This window comes from Lepeophtheirus salmonis, chromosome 2 (assembly GCF_016086655.4).
Source record: "Lepeophtheirus salmonis chromosome 2, UVic_Lsal_1.4, whole genome shotgun sequence".
Lineage (NCBI taxonomy): Eukaryota > Metazoa > Arthropoda > Copepoda > Siphonostomatoida > Caligidae > Lepeophtheirus > Lepeophtheirus salmonis.
Genome location: NC_052132.2, coordinates 27,694,684 through 27,711,670, shown reverse-complemented (window position 1 = coordinate 27,711,670; position 16,987 = coordinate 27,694,684). Strand labels below are relative to the sequence as shown.

General features: G+C 31.2%; 2 protein-coding genes across 3 annotated transcripts in view; one reads left to right on the top strand and one right to left on the bottom strand.

Annotated features, from left to right (window-relative positions):
- Lmpt (four and a half LIM domains protein limpet) overlaps positions 1 to 16,987 on the top strand; it is a 92,753-nt gene that overhangs the window by 4,033 nt on the left and 71,733 nt on the right. The gene's annotated exons all lie outside the window — the stretch shown is intronic.
- LOC121132667 (nose resistant to fluoxetine protein 6) lies at positions 10,325 to 15,213 on the bottom strand. Its single transcript, XM_040728093.2, has 3 exons — positions 12,497 to 15,213; positions 11,869 to 12,432; positions 10,325 to 10,880 (listed from the first exon to the last, which is right to left on the bottom strand). The coding sequence occupies exons 1-3, from the start codon at positions 13,393 to 13,395 to the stop codon at positions 10,439 to 10,441; spliced, it is 1,905 nt and encodes a 634-aa protein (XP_040584027.1). The 5' UTR covers positions 13,396 to 15,213; the 3' UTR covers positions 10,325 to 10,438.

The following is a 16,987-nucleotide window of genomic DNA, read 5'->3' as shown; positions in this document are numbered from 1 at the left end:
AAAACTACATAATTTTTTTATATTATTATACCGTACCGACCCGCGTAACGTGAAGGGTGTACCGCGCTTCGTACAGAACCGTTGCTTTAGCGTACTGCTTCCACCCTAATACATATATATATGGTGTATACGTCAAATCCTTGACATGAGGGGTTTCTTGTCTTCTAAAGACAAACACCCACCAAAAAATCAAACTAAATATTTAAAGCGTCCTTATTTCAATGAAAATGCCTGCGTAGGACGCTTTACGACTTTATATATGTATATATATTAGAAATAAGTCATTCAGTAATTACGTGCTATTATTACTCAAACAGTTTGTATGTATGTAAACATCTATCTATCTATAAATCTAAAATAAAAGCTATGTTTCATAATGGACCATGTAATCCTTTGTTCACCAGCAATTGTTGCAGTAGAGTCTACAAATATGCAATTTCATCACCGTCAAGCCATTGTTGATTTGTATTAATTGTTTCTTCTTCTTTAGAAAGAGTGTAAAAAGTAAACGTAATATGATATCCTAAATTCTTTGTGTGTTCCTCTCCCACTCTTCAAAGGCACTAAATTCTAATTAAGTACATAATCGTGTTGGCTTCGGTCTTGAACTCCTAGACCGGTCTGAGACCAAAGGCCTACGCAGGATTAAATATATATATGGAGGTGGTTTTTAGAATATTTTTGAAAAAAAATCTAAAAATTATATTTTTTTGAAAAAACATTCACAAATTCAAAACTATTAACAGAAAATGAAATCTTTTAGAAAAAAAAAATCAAGGAAACTTAATTTCGAATATTGAATTTTTTGAAAAAAAAAAAAAAAGGCTAATGATTTTTGAATTTTTTTTTAATAGCAATTCACAAAAAAATATTTTTTTGGGAAAAAAATTCAAAAATTAAATTTGAAAAATTAATGTCATCAAAAATAATTTCAAAAATTAAATTTTTTCCAAACAAATTTTCAAATCAAACTTATTCACAACAAAATAAAAATTTTCGAAAAATATTATTTTAATACAACGTGTTTTACTGGATAGGGCGCATATTGTGGAACAAAAAAATTTGGTTCACGGTTCTAAAATATGAAATTTCGGTCCATGTTCTGAGACTGCAGTCTTGAACAAAATAACAGTCATAGACAATTTAAACTTAGACTGCTTCAGGGATTTAGTAGTTCTCATTTCTGATTTGGTTAAAATTAGGAGCTGCAACATGTTCCTCCAGGCACGCAGCAGCCAGTTTCAACAAGCCGTCTCCCCCGAATGAATAAAGAAGAATAAGGGTGACTACGTCACAACAAAGACACTTTATATTAGGTCGGTGTTAGGGACATTGTCTTCCTTGTTTTTAGATTGAATTCTTTATTTTTCCCTTGACCGCTCTTTTCCTAGATTCCTTCAGTGTCATCTATTTTGCAAAACTGTAATTACAGAAATATTATTTATAACTTCTTATCATGTTTCATTACAGAAATCCCAAAAATATCAGTTCAAATCGGTGTTAAAATCGACAATTTATACTTAAACTGCTCCAGGGCACTTTTGTTCCATCTATTTTGGGGGAAACAGCTGTTATTTATTATATTTTATTAAAGAATATAGCGTACAATAAGTCGAATTTATAGGAGATATTCACTTTTTAAATCCTTACTTCGTCCCCAGAACTCTGGATATTATAGATAATACTAATAGAGTCTAGTCGTATCATAGAGATAAAAACATAGAGTGATGATGTGAAGAAGAAAAATTTGATGCCGTTGTAGTTGACTAAAACATTCAAATTATGGTAGTAATAAATAAGTATGCTAACAACACAGAGGAAGCCTCAAATATTTAAGTGTTGAATACTCACTCACTGAATTTTACATTTGATTATATTTTTCATTATGGAACTCTTCAGTTTTTATAAAAGTATAGGATGATTCCATATAAGATCTGCAGTTATAAATGTATAAATAACTATTTTCCTCCATATTTTGGTAAATTAACTTTCTGCTTCAAAAATTTACATTGCTTCAACTCAGCGTATACACTTTCATCGACTAATTTCTGAAAGTGGGGGGTTTATTTTCCCTTCTACACTCTTTTTTATCCTTATCGCGCCTGCTATATTTCTAATGATGCCTTGGGCTGAATATAATATTGTGACCTGCTGATGTTTTATATTCTTGTCCCATATCAGTATTTTGAAGTTTGATTGGTTGAATTCGATGTAGATCTTATTAGGCTCTGAACAATTACCAAATATTACTGAAAAAAAATTATACAGTTGTAAAAAATTAGGTAACTGTTTTCTTTTTGGAGGAAAAGTTGTTCGATACAATAAGTTTAATGATTAAAGATATGAAAAATATTAAAATCTGTGCAAATAGAAATTATGTAAAAGTAAAATATATTGGTAATTTATTTCTACACGGCGAGGACTCAAAAATTAGAATCCTCTTTGAGACAATCTAGCATCCGTTCTAAAAGCTTGACAATTATGTATTTGATGACATTCGAAAGGACTGACAAAAAGCTATAATTTGATGTTTGTTTTATTTTTATACAATCAAAAATGTCTGTCCGAGCAACAATCAAAAGGGTGTTCGATCTCTTCTGTGCACAAGTCGATCTCCGATAAGAAGATCTTCACAGTGGACGCTGTTCTGAACTGGAGAAATTATCGTTTTTAGCTGAATCAAGAGCTCAGGTCGAGGGAACCTTCAGGACCAAACATCTAGAATAAGTCATGGTCCTCGGCGTCGTGGCATCCGACGGCAGCAAGATGCCTTCATACTTCTTCAAGGCCAACGAAAAAGTCAACACGGACGTCTACTACAATGTCCTCATGTCTTGTCATGGTTGAAGAGCACGTTCCCGAGAAACAACTTTGTGATTACCTAAGACGGCGCCCCAGCATTCACGTCCACGAAGGACCAGCATTTCTACAGGGAGAATATGGCTGTTTTCTGGCCGACATACTTCTGGCATTCGTCTTCACCGATGTGAACCCCCTGGATTTCGCTGTCTGGTGCATCTTGGATGGCAAGACAAAAAAATACTTCTCACTCAAATGTAGATGACCTGAAAGCCGAGATCACGGAGAAATGGTCAAACTTGTCCTCGGACTGGATCAAACTCAGCTGTACTTTGTACTTGTGTACTGTATTAAATAAAAAGTGTAGAAAATTGTTTTAAATGACTAACTTTTACTTCAAAAATTTGCCTTAAAAAGGGCACTAAATAAAAATATGTACAAGTCAAAAAGGCCTTTAAAATTTTAAAATTTTGAGTCCTCGCCCTGTTTGCTGTCATTTCTTGACAGCAAAGTGGGAAATAATCACCATGAACACCATATAATTTTACTCACTCCCTAATTCCTTAATTTCTTTTATGCTGAGGAATATGTTTGTCTTTCGTTCAGTAAAATTATTTGGTTTTTGTCAATACGGAAGACGAATTTATTCTTGTCTATCAAATAAATGCATCATTTTAATTGCTCATGTATTTTTTATATTGTAAGTTTGACGAATATATGTGTCATCTGTAGCCAACGTGTTGTAGCAATTTTTTATTAAACAAAATTGAATGAATAAAACGTTCAAATTACTAATTATATTGAAACTTATTGAAAATTAATAAATAGAAGTGTGTAAAAAAAAATTATAAAGAAGAGGAATACAATTTCTTGTTGATCCCTCGTCATTTATAGAATATATCTATTGGTCTTATATTATTTCAATGAAGAAATTTGAGCTATTTCGTCATAGAAACAAACTACTCTTTTAATAAAATATTACTAAGCAATATTATAATACAATAGCAAATAATATACTATGTAGATTTTAATAAAATGTAACTCATTTTAAAAATGGTGAAGAAATAATATGATAGTGATAGTCTCGAAGTATATAACAGATAAATGGGAGTTGGTGTGATTGACTAATTTGGCCAACTACAGTTTGATTTTAGGCCTTTTTTTTTTTTTTATTTTAAGTATAGGTTGCGTGATTCAATAAAGGTAACAACGTAGTAAGAGACCAATAACAAAAAAAAAGTGATCTTTGTATAAAGGTACACGCCTCCACTATTTCATTAATATGACTAGAATATTAGTTTTCTTATATTTCTTTCGATTTTTCTGCTTCTTTTCCCATAATCAGTGATGATTGGTTGAACTTAAAATGAAGAACATAGTAAAAGTTACATTTACATGTTACATTTTGGCGAAAATGAAATTATTGCATTTTTGAAGTTTTTAGATTGTACTTTTTAATTTCCAAGTGGTTTTATTACAAAATTTAAGTAACAAAGGGTCAAATAGACTCATTTCCATATTCACATGAGTACCTTTGTAGTAAAAGAGCCGCCATGTAGAATTATAAGTTTTTATGTGTCAAAGACAACCAATCAGTGTTTGCGTAGCGCGAATATTCGCACAAATGTTCTTGAACCAATCCTGAAGCATCATCAAGAATGCAGTTTCCCAATGGAATCTGAAAGGTGCCTACTTTAACTTCTTTACACTTAAGGATGCAAAGCTCGGAGATGTTAAAACCCTCCCGAACCATGTTTACCTTCCAGACTCAGTAACTTTTTATGAAAACTTGAGAGGAATAAGCGACGACAGCAAACAGGTGGACGAGTATGAGTAAATCTATCAATACTCATAACAAACATTAATAGAATGAACGCTTGTTTATTTCTCCATTCATTTGTTTCAATGTCTGTTTCTTTGTTTGCCAAAAAGTTTGTTTTTGGTTGAAATGAAGGAAATTATATTGTTATTTTTATTGATATTTTTAAGTAAAAATAATTTTTAGTCATGATGGCAAATTTTTGAATAGAAACAGGATTAAAGATAGCCTACCTTCCAAAATTCACTAAATGCTTGTGTTTTCATGATCTTGATGTATTTGTAGAGCTAAAAGTTCTGACAAAGCTAATTATTGACTATTGATTTGTAAAAGTCAAAAAGTAATTTATTGAAAAATGTGTCCTTATATATTTCTATTGTGCACATGGTGTGAAGCTTGCAAAACTGAAGTTCATTATATACGATTTGTGAGCATTTTCAAAGACTTCAAAGCCATATATCTCAAAACCAGTATTATGTACCCTAGGAACTTCTTTTACTAAACTCTTCAATTAGCAACTTTTAAGCTGTGAACAATTCCTTGAAGAATTGGCTTCATATGGACTGATTTGGAGTCTTTTTTCTGTTTATTTTTGGAGGAAAGGTTGGGTGCAGGATACAATACAGATGTAGTAGATTTCATTTTTAAAGAAAACACAGCAAATTCATTGTACTCACGTATAAATAAAATCCCTCATTTCAAATCCAATCATAAAGAAATAACACCGATAAATTTTACCATATCTTAAAGCAAATCCCTGACATTGTATAAATCCTATTTTTTTTTTTTTTTTCAATAATAAATTTATCTTTTAGTTTAGACTTAACATAATCTTCAATATGGCTTCAAATAAATAATATAATAAATATAATGCACTAACTTTTTTTTGTTGCAAAAATCTTTGATATTAAATACTTTTCCAACTTGGCAAACGGCACTTCACAAAAATATATAGAGTAATGCAGCAAAAATTGTGCTGACGTTTAAAATCCCCAAAGTTAAAATCAATAGAGACATTGGAGAATATCGAGTGGAAAAAGTCATATTGTCAAAAATAAGATCTGTGACGACCATATGAGTTAGATATATAAGGAAAGTTAGTTTAGACCAGGGCTTGAAGAAGTTCCATGATAAAAACTCATTTATTATGCCTCCATATCCATTCTCGCAGGCAAAAATTACCCATCCCACAGCTAGGCCCCATCCTAATCTATGAAGAGATCCATAGACAATTATTGCTGGTAGTGGTATAGTTAAATAGCTGTTATTCAGAAAGTGTTCGTTTAAATGAAGTTCATATAGCCGACTGCAAATACCAAAATCCATCCTATTGTAACTCCATATTTTGAAAATCTGGAAGGAACTCTTCGTTCCAAAACAGGAAAAATACACTATTATGAACATAACTCGTAGTAACACAAAAGAGGGTTTAAAATGTTTTATTTTTTATTTTTGTTATTGTTTCCAATCATTCTACAAAAAAAACAAAAACAGAATCTAAACAAATTTATGTGAATATAAAAACATTCTTAATGGTAACTATTTTCATTGAAAATGATAGAAAAGTTTGATTTTATTAAAGAAAATAAAATGATAATCAAGAAATTATCATTATGGTGATTCATCTTTTCTGGCTGAAGTATTAAGTTTTAAAAATCTTATATCGATCAAGACCTAAATTATGGGGGACATGATTTTATTCCAAAATTTATACCCAAATTATAAATTACACCTCAACCATCTAATCGTAAAGCTAATATTTTGATTATTTAGGGGGTTATATTAGGTATTTTTAAAATTGAGAAGTATGATGCTCATTGTGTTAAATAATATATATATAATATGTTAAAAACGTCTTGAAATGAATACTGCAATGATAAAATCAGTAAACTTATAATTATTAAAGATGGCAATGGAGATAGACTTGTTAATTGTTCATATAAAGTATTTAAAAAAAAATATTTTTATTAATAAAAAATGCCATCATAAATGTAAAATTAATCTTTGTATTAATTAAAATGTCAAAGCTAAAGTATTTGACCAAGTACCACTTTATCACTGAGTAAGAAAACAACGTTATAATATGCATTAGATTAGGATTAGTAATATTTTAAAGACTTAAAAAAAATAATGGCTTTAAAATACATATTAATATACTAATATTAAACAATTATATACTATTATAAATATAAACTAATTCTATTCAGATGTATTTTTCATTTGCATAATATTAGTGCCCCATATTACTTTGACTTCATGTTACTGACTGCATAATGCCAGAAATAAGGAGTATTCGTGGCTTGTCAACGCAAAATCAAGTTAGAATTATTTTGTTCGAAATTGAGTGTTAATTTATTTATTTCCTTTCTCGCATTATTGTAAATTTATATCAGCAAACTATTCTTATTAATGCATTGAAGGCTTCGCAGTTAGCATTAAAAGTAGCTCAAAAGGATTGTCAACATAAAATAATGTACAATTGATAGATTTTATTTGAAAGAGCCCATATTGGAGCCAGTATGAATGTATTAAATTAAATAAGGGTTATAAACTATAACCTAAGTACCTTAACTTATCTCCCAAATTTGAATATAAGGGTTTTAATTGACCCAAATATGTCAATGAAATATTGGCCTGCATGCCTATATGGAGATCCCAATTTTTTAGGGATGCATTCTATTCCACATAAATACTACAGATGGCAATATGTTCGTAGGTAGAGGATATTTCTGAATATATACACTAAGTATTATATTCGAGTTTTTACAATATATGTGATTGGTTTATAGCTTGAAGTAATAAAGTGGAATCGAATGCATCTATAAAAACTTAATGTATGCATATGCTATATTACAAATTACCTTATCAAAATTGGAGTGAAATTGAAAATGGACATATTTCATTTTTTTTAGGTTAAAATATTGACCTCGTGACCTTACGTGTAAAATACACAATACAGCATCCAACAATTGTCCGTCATCATGCTTTCATTCCAAAATCCTTGTGTAGTGGATCAGTCAGATGTCCCATAAGTATGGGACATGGCTGTAAACAGGCCATTGACGTCACAGCAGTATCACAGAGGACAGTCAACTCAAAGGAATGCAGTTAAATCAAGATTCTGCTTTCGATAATAGCTAACATGAACATTGTGTGGGAGTAAATTGTTCTCCTTCAGTCTTTTAGCAAGAAGTTCAGACTTTTCTTTAGACAGGTACAAGTTTCTAACGAGATCATTCAACTGTTCTTGGATGAGGAGTGTAGACTCTAAACTTGCACCTTTGTAAGTGTAATCTGTATCTGCAGATGGTCTGGAAACACAAGTTGCACCTTCAGGACTTGACATGTCATGTTTTAATGGCGTAAGTACCATCTCCATGTTTGGATATTCAATCAGGTACTGGCTCGTGGCAGAAAACCACATTAAGTTCACACAACACAAATAACACTCATCATAATTATTTTTTGGCTCCCTCCATATCCTGGGTACAGCAAATTGTATTGAAGATTTTTTTTTGTTAAGACCATCCCCTCATCCATTTGAACAGCCCGAACATACATGTTGATGCGCCCATGGTTTTGTGCATGACCTGGGCACGATGGTACAATTTTTGAGACTTGTAGATCCATTTGTATTTAGAAAAAGATCATTTCAATATAATAAGGCTTTATCAAATTTATTGAATTACCTCAAATAAATACGGAAACTTATAAAAAAACAAAATTTGCTTCCTCTTAAAAACTGTGCTAGAAGAAATATAAAGATAGATTTGGAGTCAGCCTCAAAATTCCGTAATATCCACTCAAAATTATTTCTGATCTTAATTTTATGTTGACCTGAGTAATAATCCTTATCGCATATAGAATAGACACCAGAGCCCTAAAGACGTCTGTTCTTATATTAGACGAGTCTAAATAAAGTCACACTACCTTGCGGATAATGTATATTTTTTAGTTTGCTTATACTCAATTGAAAAATTCAATCCAGACTAATGAGACTTTTAGGAGTTCTTAGAGTCTATTTACTCTCTACTATCAATTCATATATTAGGGTAAAACGGTTGTTGTTATCAAGATATGATAAACATTTTTAATATTCTTTCAATCGTATACAAATGTCAATTATTATTATTATAAAAAAATGAACGAGTAACAAAAATATAGCTTCTTCTGACAATTCCACTCACTGTATGAAGTTTTCAGACATTAAACTCCAAATACAATTGTTTCCTGTAAATTATGCAATACGTGTGTATAAATATTGTAATCCAATATTTTAAAGCTAAAATGATACTTTTATTTATTTATCTTTTCATTGTTCTATATTTTTTTATGGTATCTTGTCCTAAAAAAACATGAATGATTAAGCATTCATTCAATCAAGTTAAAATATTTAAAAAAACTAATCTATACATTTGTCTACACTCAAGAAATATGTAACAAAAATCATTTAAAATAATTACCTAATTTACTTAGAACTAGGCAGAGCAGGGACTTAAGTCGTCACATATGTCTGTAAAATGCCGAAAAGCCAGACAAGGTCACTTCTTCTTAATACATAATATGTACAATTAGACCCATTTTTTGCTAAATCTTATAAATTTGAATTTCATCGTAATCTTCTGTTAATTATTTTAATGCTTTACACTTTTTAATTCTTTGTTAACTCAAGGCTGATACCTTTGAGAAGTTATACATATAGACTTGAAATTATGGTAACAGCATTATCATTCAACATACTATTTGTCCCTTAAAAAAACGTTTCTCCAATCTTATATTTATTTATAAGTCTATTTTTGGTGTTATCACAATTGATATCCAAAATAGTAGAGCAAAGCAGCCTGAAATTTAGCAAGTAGGCGTGTAAAATAACTAAGCATGTTCCTATTATACTTTTTTTGGGCACCAGAGGTCATAAAATGCTTTTTTGACCAAAATAAAACATCATTTTCCTTCTCTCTTTCTATATCTGTCTGTCTCTCCCCTTTGTATCTTTCTACATACTCTGTCTCTTTTCTTTTACCTTCATTCTTTGTTTCTATTTCTCTCTATTCACCCCTGCAACTTGCTCACCTTCTGCTAGCATATATCGAAAATAAAATAAACCTATTGTTATAAATAATTATATAACGGTGTTGATAATTTTGGAGGCTAAGCCCCCCGCCCCGAGGAGTCCTTCTGCCATCCCTTTTTTTCGACTTCAATAATCCATTGGGACGGGAGGGGAGGGGCACATTTTTTCCCCGTGACGACATCAAGTTTGAACATCATGAGAGATTTAAGAATTATGTTGATGAAGAGTGCACAAAACCTGATAACAAAGTATCGTAAAAACAGCAGGGATGGGGCAAAGTACATTGGTACTTGTACTTTAGTTTCCTTAATTCCAATAATTTATTACTTTTATAGTGGGACCCATACCTCAAAACTAAGCATTTTATTTTGATTTAAACCTTGTTGTTTTTAATTACGAGGCTTCACTTCGGAACCACCAAATGACAGCTGAAACGAAAATAAACAAAAAATCCATGTCAGTGCTAAGAAGCTCCAAAGACCGGTGACATCTCCATCCAGACTGCCTATAATATCAAGAAGTGCATTACAGCCCCTTACAGACAAGAGTAACCAAAACCTCTGTAGCAAAATAATACCCATCAAAATTAAAGAAGTTTTGATCCAATTTCTCAATTTCATATGAAAACTTAATCACTTAAAAATATTTTTATATATAAAATTTAGCTCAAATGTTATGATTAATTTAAATTTTTTCTTAGAAAAATCTTTGATACTAAATATTTTTCCAACTTGGACAACGGCACTTCAAAAAAATACATATAGTAATGCAGCAAAAATTGCACTTATGTTTAAAATCCATAAAATCGTAATCAATAAAGACATTGGAGAAAATCGAGAGGCGAAAGTCATATTGTCAAAAATAAGATCTGTGACGACCATATGCGTTAGATATATAAGGAAAGTTAGTTTAGACCAGGGTTTGAAGAAGTTCCATGATAAAAACTCATTTATTATGCCTCCATATCCATTCTCACAGGCAAAGATGACCCATCCCACAGCTAGGCCCCATCCTAATCTATGAAGAGATCCATAGACAATTCTTACTGGTAGTGGTATACTTAAATAGCTGTTATTCAGAAAGTGTTCGTTTAAATGAAGCTCATATATGCAAGAATAACCAACTGCAATTGCAAGAATCCATCCTATTGCAACTCCATATTTCGGAATCCGGAAGGAACTCTTCGTTCTGAAACAGAAAAAATACACTATTATAAACGTCACACGGAGTAACACAAAAGAGGTTTTAGAATGTTTTTTTTTTTTAAATTTTTTGTTGTTCTTTCCAGTCATGCAACAACAACAAAAAACAAAAACAGAATCTAAACTCAGATCCAAAAGTTAAGGAATTGTTCATTAAGATATTCTTTGAAATAACTAAATTTTATGCTAAATTTACGTGAATATAAAAAACCTCTTAATCGTAATGTTTTCATGGAAAATGATTGAAAAGTTTGTAAATTACGATTTAGTTTTAGAAAATAAAATAAAGTTACTCTGCCACCTGATAAAACTATCCATTTATCAATATTTCAAATAGTCACATAGTTTGATTCAATACTCTTATCTTAATTTATTTATCTCTTTTCAATTCTCTATATATTGTATGGCCCTCTGTTTCAGAAATAAATTTGTTCTTCTTTTTCTAGTTTTAAAGTGTATCAACTGGTGAAATAACTTTTTATAATATAGTTTATTTAATTTATTTGATATAATTCAGAATTGCACATCAGCTTATATTTATTCTATGAAAGACTGCTCCCCAAAAATGACAATCATAAAGTTATACCACTGAAGATTTAAAAGAATTTGATTGAACATAATGTTTAATAACAAGTAAAATATTAAATAAAACGTTTTCCAAATCATTTGTTCAGATTGTACCACTGTAATTGAAAATTGGGACGTCTAAAAGTTGTTGAGTATTTTACTATTATAAAATAAAAATATTCCTTTTAATCTTGTACACTATTTGTTGGATTAAAAAAGTATAATGAAATTGTGCAAGAGTTGTGTTAAAGCATTTGGGCGATTTGATGGGAAATGATGCATGTGTACAGGGCCTTCGAAAAAACATTGTGGAAGGTCTATAAAGTTTATTTCTTTGCATATCCATTTTTTACACAGACCAGTACTATTTATGATTAAACACAAACAAAAATGAATTGATTACTTACTTGAAAAGTGCATATCCTAAAAGTACACCAACTATATAAGGTTGAATACGCATCCATGGCTGAGTATAGTTTCTTTTAAAAAAATCAAGGTCTGACCCAAACATAGTCGCTCCCCATAAGTCACGTTTAATGTAGTGGAATGATGCAAGAAGCCCAGTTGAGCCCAGGATGATGATCGCACCTATGGTATATCCTATTTTTTCCCATCTGTAGAGAGGGTACAATATGAGGGGAGTAATGAGGAACATTTGCATGTCACAATTCAAGTACCATCCTTGTCCTATGCAACGGAAATTTTGACTTACAAGATTTTCGATGTATAAAAGGTTTTCCCAGGAATTTTCTCGACAAGAATCAACAGTCATTTGAATGATGTTGTTTGTTGATCCTAAATGTCGAAGCACTGAGGCAAACATGAAAACAATGATGGCATAAACTAATGTAATTCGCACATAGCGATGAAAATAGTAAAGAAACCAATTGATGTTTCCGTTATTTCGTTCGAGCTCTTTAATTGTGAGATAGGACACAAGAAGTCCACTCAAAAGAAAGAAAGTATCAACACTTGAAATTTAGAAACTATTGTTAGAGCTGTAGCGGAATAATATTTACAGTATATAGAAGTTACCTATTGAATGAGTTATAAACCGTTTGACCGAAATATTCTCCTAATATATCCCTATACGCGGTTAAGGTATCCTCCATTCTTTGCCCTGAGGCTGAGAAGGAATGCGCTATTAGAACCCATGTAATTGACAAGAATCTCATACCATCCAATGAATTTAGTCTTTTTTTATTATTGGCTGTTTTTTGGGGCATGCTGAAAAGATCCTTTGTACTGGAAATGATTGAAAATAGTTGAAGAAATTGAAAAATTTCACGATCAAATTCTATTTTTAAAAGACTAGAGTACAGTTCACATATTGTTCCAGCAAGGACAAAAACCAAAATAAATACTATAAGAGTTGTAAACGCAATTTCTAGTCCCTCAAACTCGAGAGAATGCTCATGATAGTCATCGATTATGATTTTTACATTAAATCCAGTTAAAGTTTGAAGTCCGATACTTATATCCGTTGGACTGCAAGACTGAGGTAGACAGAAACCATATTGAATATTTCCTAAATCCATCAAAAACAGTTCTACCCCCTCGTTGGATTTCTTATTCGTGAAAAGGATCAAATAATATCTCCCATTTTCTGAGCCTTGTTCATTTCCATGTATTCGAGTGCAGGCCTTTCTATCTCCAAAGTTATTTATATTTCCTGAAACTATTCCACTTGGGATTTTAGCTGTAGCATCCATCATACGGATGGCCCATACTTTTCCAAGGGATTGAACGAGGTTCTTAATTGCTTTGCGACATTTGAGAGATATTTCATGATTTTCAGTGAGGAAGTTATATTTTTGATCCCTGACTATTTTCGAATAAAGAATATATTGTAGATTTCTTGATGAATTATAGTATGCCTTGAGAGGAGGAATCAAGAGAAATGAGAAAAGGCAGAGATGAATAATAATCTTCATGCTCTGACCTATATCAATACTATTTAACTAATAACGACTTATAAAAACTATATCACAAATATATTGTACGATAAGAAATTATCAAATAAAGTATTATGAATGTTTATTTGTATTAAGTAAATATCATTTAATGAAGTTTACTGTATATAAATGTACAATGTGAGGATTTAAAATAATTATCGGTAATGACTACTTACAAAGAAAAAATAAAATCTTCAAAGAATATTGCGCAATAAATATAAACTCACGCCCCACGTAGCATCTCGTTCCAGTCATTGAAAATTTTCCAAACTTAAAAGATCTCTCTAAATAGAACAATACATACATAGACTGCTACCGTGTTCATCTATAGCCATTTGATGGAGTAAAACCTGTCATAAGTGACTCATAACCAACTCTTAATTATAAAAATTATATCCATGTGAAAGAACTGCTATTATTCAGATGAGAAGTTAACTATACACGGATGTTTCTAATATCGGAAGAATATTTTTAAAAACCCAATTTTTGGATTTTTATGTAAATAAGTAATCCTGAAACTCACCATTTCCAGGTGTTTGATGGAATCATTTTTTTGAAGAATCATTTAGTTCAAGGTATGTAGAAGAGAAGGTAGTTGCTTCTACTTCTTATTTGATTTGATTTTCTATTAAAAAACAGCAGCTGATCAGTCTTTCCTGGTGACGTCACTGGAATTGAGAAATTATATAAACAATAACGGAAACACGTAAAGTTTAAAAAAATTTATTTACACGTTCTATTAATACAAAAGAAAAAAAATCATTGAATGTTTTTGCCGTTTTCGCTAATCATTCGCTCGATACGGGGCTTAAAGTATTTGAATGCCTTCATTTTGTCTGTAATGATATGTTTTTCGTAAAAGCGGTAAGACATAATCTTAAAGTCAATGTTGATAGCTCTGGTGAGTATTGTTTGGCTTTCTTGCCGCGTTTTTACAAAAATGTTAATTGGACTGACAGGATATATCTTCAAGGACCATTTTAGGCCTACAAGGAATCTAGGAGTGCGTTTTTATCACTTCAGAACATGATGCTTTTTCTTTTATATGTCCCCTTATATCTCCTTCCAGGGGTTGTTGACGTCGTAGACAATGCTCTTTGTATCCCAAATGATATTCTTGATTTAAGTTGGGATGTACCCCGTGCAAGCAATTTGCTGATGGCGTTACTTTGGGTCTCCTTCATCGCTAATACTTGTTTTGAATTAAAAGTTGCACAGCTAACGTAAAGCTAATGATTAACCTCTCAATAAACGATTTAAATATATTCCTTATTATTCAGAATGAAGTTAAAGATGGTTCAAATTTACCTGAACGACCCTATATATTATATCATATATATTAGTGATATAACAAAAACTGAAATTGCAGTTCCGGGTTAGACACAGTTCTTTTCTCCAACAATTCCCGGTTTTTAAATATTCATCTAAATTTTAGCTGTTTGAACAAATTAAGAATTAGTTTTCAATTAAGCTGGAGAATTGGTTCTTTCTTGTATAAAAGCTTCGATTTGGTCGATTTACTATGATTGTGTTTTATTCTTAAAATTTGTTGTACTAAAGGATTAAAAAAGGTGAATGACAAGGAACCTGATTATAAAACAATTTTGTCTATTTGTCGACGCCAAATAATTACAGGGCAATGGTGGGTACAACCGCTAATATATATGTAGTGTCCTTAGACACCTAAAAAAGAAACTCACTTTTGAACATCTAATTACTAATTTATTACTGACTCTAGGATAGAATTATAAAGAACACAAAAAATAGAATAGAAGAATAGATTAGAAACACCGAAAAATCCCCTTCCTGATATTAATATAAGATAGATATATTGCAATCACTAAACACATCAACCATTTTTTGGCTTAAGGTTATATATTGAAATAGATTTGGTATTGCCATTCTCCTCTATAATAAAACTTTTTGTTCGCTAAAGAAATTTTCCAAGGAAGACTTAATTGGAGGATTCAAAACATAAACGTGAGTAGCGTTCATTATTTTTTTGTAAGCAGAATTGGAAATATTTTTTCTTTGTGTTGCTAGTGTTATTGTTCGTATTTATTTGTTTCAGAACGCTCTTCTCATGATGTAGTAGAAAACCAGACGATCAAATATCTTCTACAAAAACTAATCCTGCAGAGGAATAATTTTGACAAGATTTAGAAATGGTTCTTAATTCCAAGAATATATCTGGTAGAATATCAACCCAACCACTACCTGTTTCCAACATCTTGCATTGCATAGCCTCCTTCAATGTTCGATGATCACGCTCTTTAGAGCATTGGTTTGGGGATGATATGGGGTTTTCTTTATATTTTGGATATTGCAATCATTAATCAGCTTCTCCCAAACTAATGGCCAAACTGACCTCCTCGGTCCGTTATTAGGATTTTAGGGCAGTCAAATCGACAAAACCAGTTATTTTCAAACTGTTTAAGGATGTTTTCAGGATAAAATTCCTACCACTTTGTTGCCCTGTCTATCACTGTAAGAACCATTGTTTGCCCTCTGCTTTTTTGAAATGGCAAAATTAAACCAAGGTGGATATGATTGAATTTTTTGTTTGGGACTTAATTTTTTCAAACGGTAAATAGGTGAATCCCATTTTCTTTGATTTACTGTAAACATCACAACAGCTTATGTAGTTCCTTATGTCGGAAGACATTAGAGTATGAAAATACTAGCCTTGAATTTTTCTTAATGTGTTTTTCATTCACCGTGTGTGACTCATTGTGGAACGTTGTGAATAATTGGGGAACTAAATTTTTGGGCACCACAGAACCTGCAGACTTGGTTCTAACATCACAAAGGATATTGAGCCCATTCATTTCAATCCATATTTCATATTTGTAATCTTTAATGAGCTGCCATTCACCATTTTTCTTCTTTACCAAATAAATGGGGGAAGACAAGCAAGAGTTGAAAGGCTCTATAATTCCTCTTTTTTTTAACAAGTTCTTCCTTTAGTATCTTCTCTTTTTTAGGTGTAAATTTCCTAGGTCTAGAGAAAACAAGTATGGACCAGAGGTTTCGATAGAATAGAATAGACTCTGTAGACAATCACCAAAAAATGAATTGTTTTTTTTTAATGCAGTGTGTATAAACACCATCTCTTTAGACGCAGGATAATCTGTTTCAATTAAAATACTATTTACATTGTCGGCTTTTTAATAAATTTATTATTATAAATATCTACCAAAAATTCATGGTGCTTCAGAAACTCATATCCCAATACACCAAAATTTATATCTGACACGATGAAATCCCAAGCATCTGTTCCCAAATTGGGTAACTCCATTCTTTGATTCAAACTACTATAATTTTTAAGGCCTTGGTTATTTACAGCTAATAATTTAACTTTAGAATCTACAATCTAAATGGATTTGGAAAAGGCAGTCAAAGGGCGTTCAGTACCAGTATCAGCTAAAAATATTATAGGATTATCTGCTTTAGTGAAAGAATCAGTAACTTAAGACTACATTACAAATAATTTTATACTTTGAATATAAGATTGATAATTTTTTCTTATTATTTACATATAAATTTGGGGAAATTTTTTCAGTGTTATTAC

Excerpts from the sequence above, each read along its gene's own strand:
- LOC121132667 (XM_040728093.2), bottom strand. The coding sequence starts at position 13,395 with ATGAAGATTATTATTCATCTCTGCCTTTTCTCATTTCTCTTGATTCCT. Across the intron at positions 12,433-12,496 it reads GTTTATAACTCATTCAATAG|TGTTGATACTTTCTTTCTTT; the intron begins GTAACTTCTATA and ends CTAAATTTCAAG. Across the intron at positions 10,881-11,868 it reads TTAGGATATGCACTTTTCAA|AACGAAGAGTTCCTTCCGGA; the intron begins GTAAGTAATCAA and ends TTTCTGTTTCAG.